Consider the following 654-nt stretch of genomic DNA (forward strand, 5'->3'; position numbering starts at 1 on the left):
TTCCCTCGATTCGTTGCATTTAGCAATCTCCGATTTCAACTATAACCGAATTAAAATCACTCAATGAAACCCCTATTTCATCACACAGATAATAATTTCAAAAAAACAAAACATAAACCCTAAACCCTAAACAAAACATCACTATTATAAACCTGCATAATCGTATTCTCCTCAATCTCTTCTAATTTCGCCTCCAAAGCGTTGAATTCGTCTACCATTTCTGATACAGAATTCATTCTCGCATTCCTGAGATTAAAAAACTTGACAATTAGGTTCTGTTTTAGGTTTTTTTTTTCTCTTGTTACTTAATTTTTCATGTGGTTGAAGAAGTGAGAGTAACCTGTAGATACAGAAATTGATAAGAGCGCCGAGGAAGAATTCGGTTCGATGAGGATCAGGTTTGAGAAGATCGGCGAAGTTAAATGTGAATTTCTTGGGACATTCAAGAGCGTTGAGCATTTCCTTGATCTTGTGGTAAAGCTTGATGGCTTGTACCGATCCAACATGATGATCGGGAGTCTCGAGGCGCTCTAGGGCATCGAATTCAAGCTGTTCGTTGTCTTCACTGTGAGAAATGAAAGAGAGAAACGAAACGGTGAATAAAAAAGAGTGTGGTTGAAGAGAAGAGAAGAGAAGTGAAGAAAAGAAAGAGTG

At 37.6% G+C, this 654-nt stretch overlaps 1 protein-coding gene across 1 annotated transcript in view; it reads right to left on the reverse strand.

The window, feature by feature from the left end:
- The window catches only part of LOC101510612 (kinetochore protein NUF2 homolog), a 4,690-nt gene that overhangs the window by 3,724 nt on the left and 312 nt on the right, over positions 1–654 (reverse strand). The window contains exons 2-4 of the mRNA XM_073369838.1: positions 341–572; positions 153–246; positions 1–39 (exon numbers count right to left, since the gene is read on the reverse strand). Of these exons, the coding sequence (XP_073225939.1) occupies positions 1–39; positions 153–246; positions 341–572 (365 nt within the window). The remainder of the gene's footprint in view (positions 40–152; positions 247–340; positions 573–654) is intronic.

The sequence above is a fragment of the Cicer arietinum genome, chromosome 6, assembly GCF_000331145.2.
Source record: "Cicer arietinum cultivar CDC Frontier isolate Library 1 chromosome 6, Cicar.CDCFrontier_v2.0, whole genome shotgun sequence".
In the NCBI taxonomy this organism is placed as follows: domain Eukaryota; kingdom Viridiplantae; phylum Streptophyta; class Magnoliopsida; order Fabales; family Fabaceae; genus Cicer; species Cicer arietinum.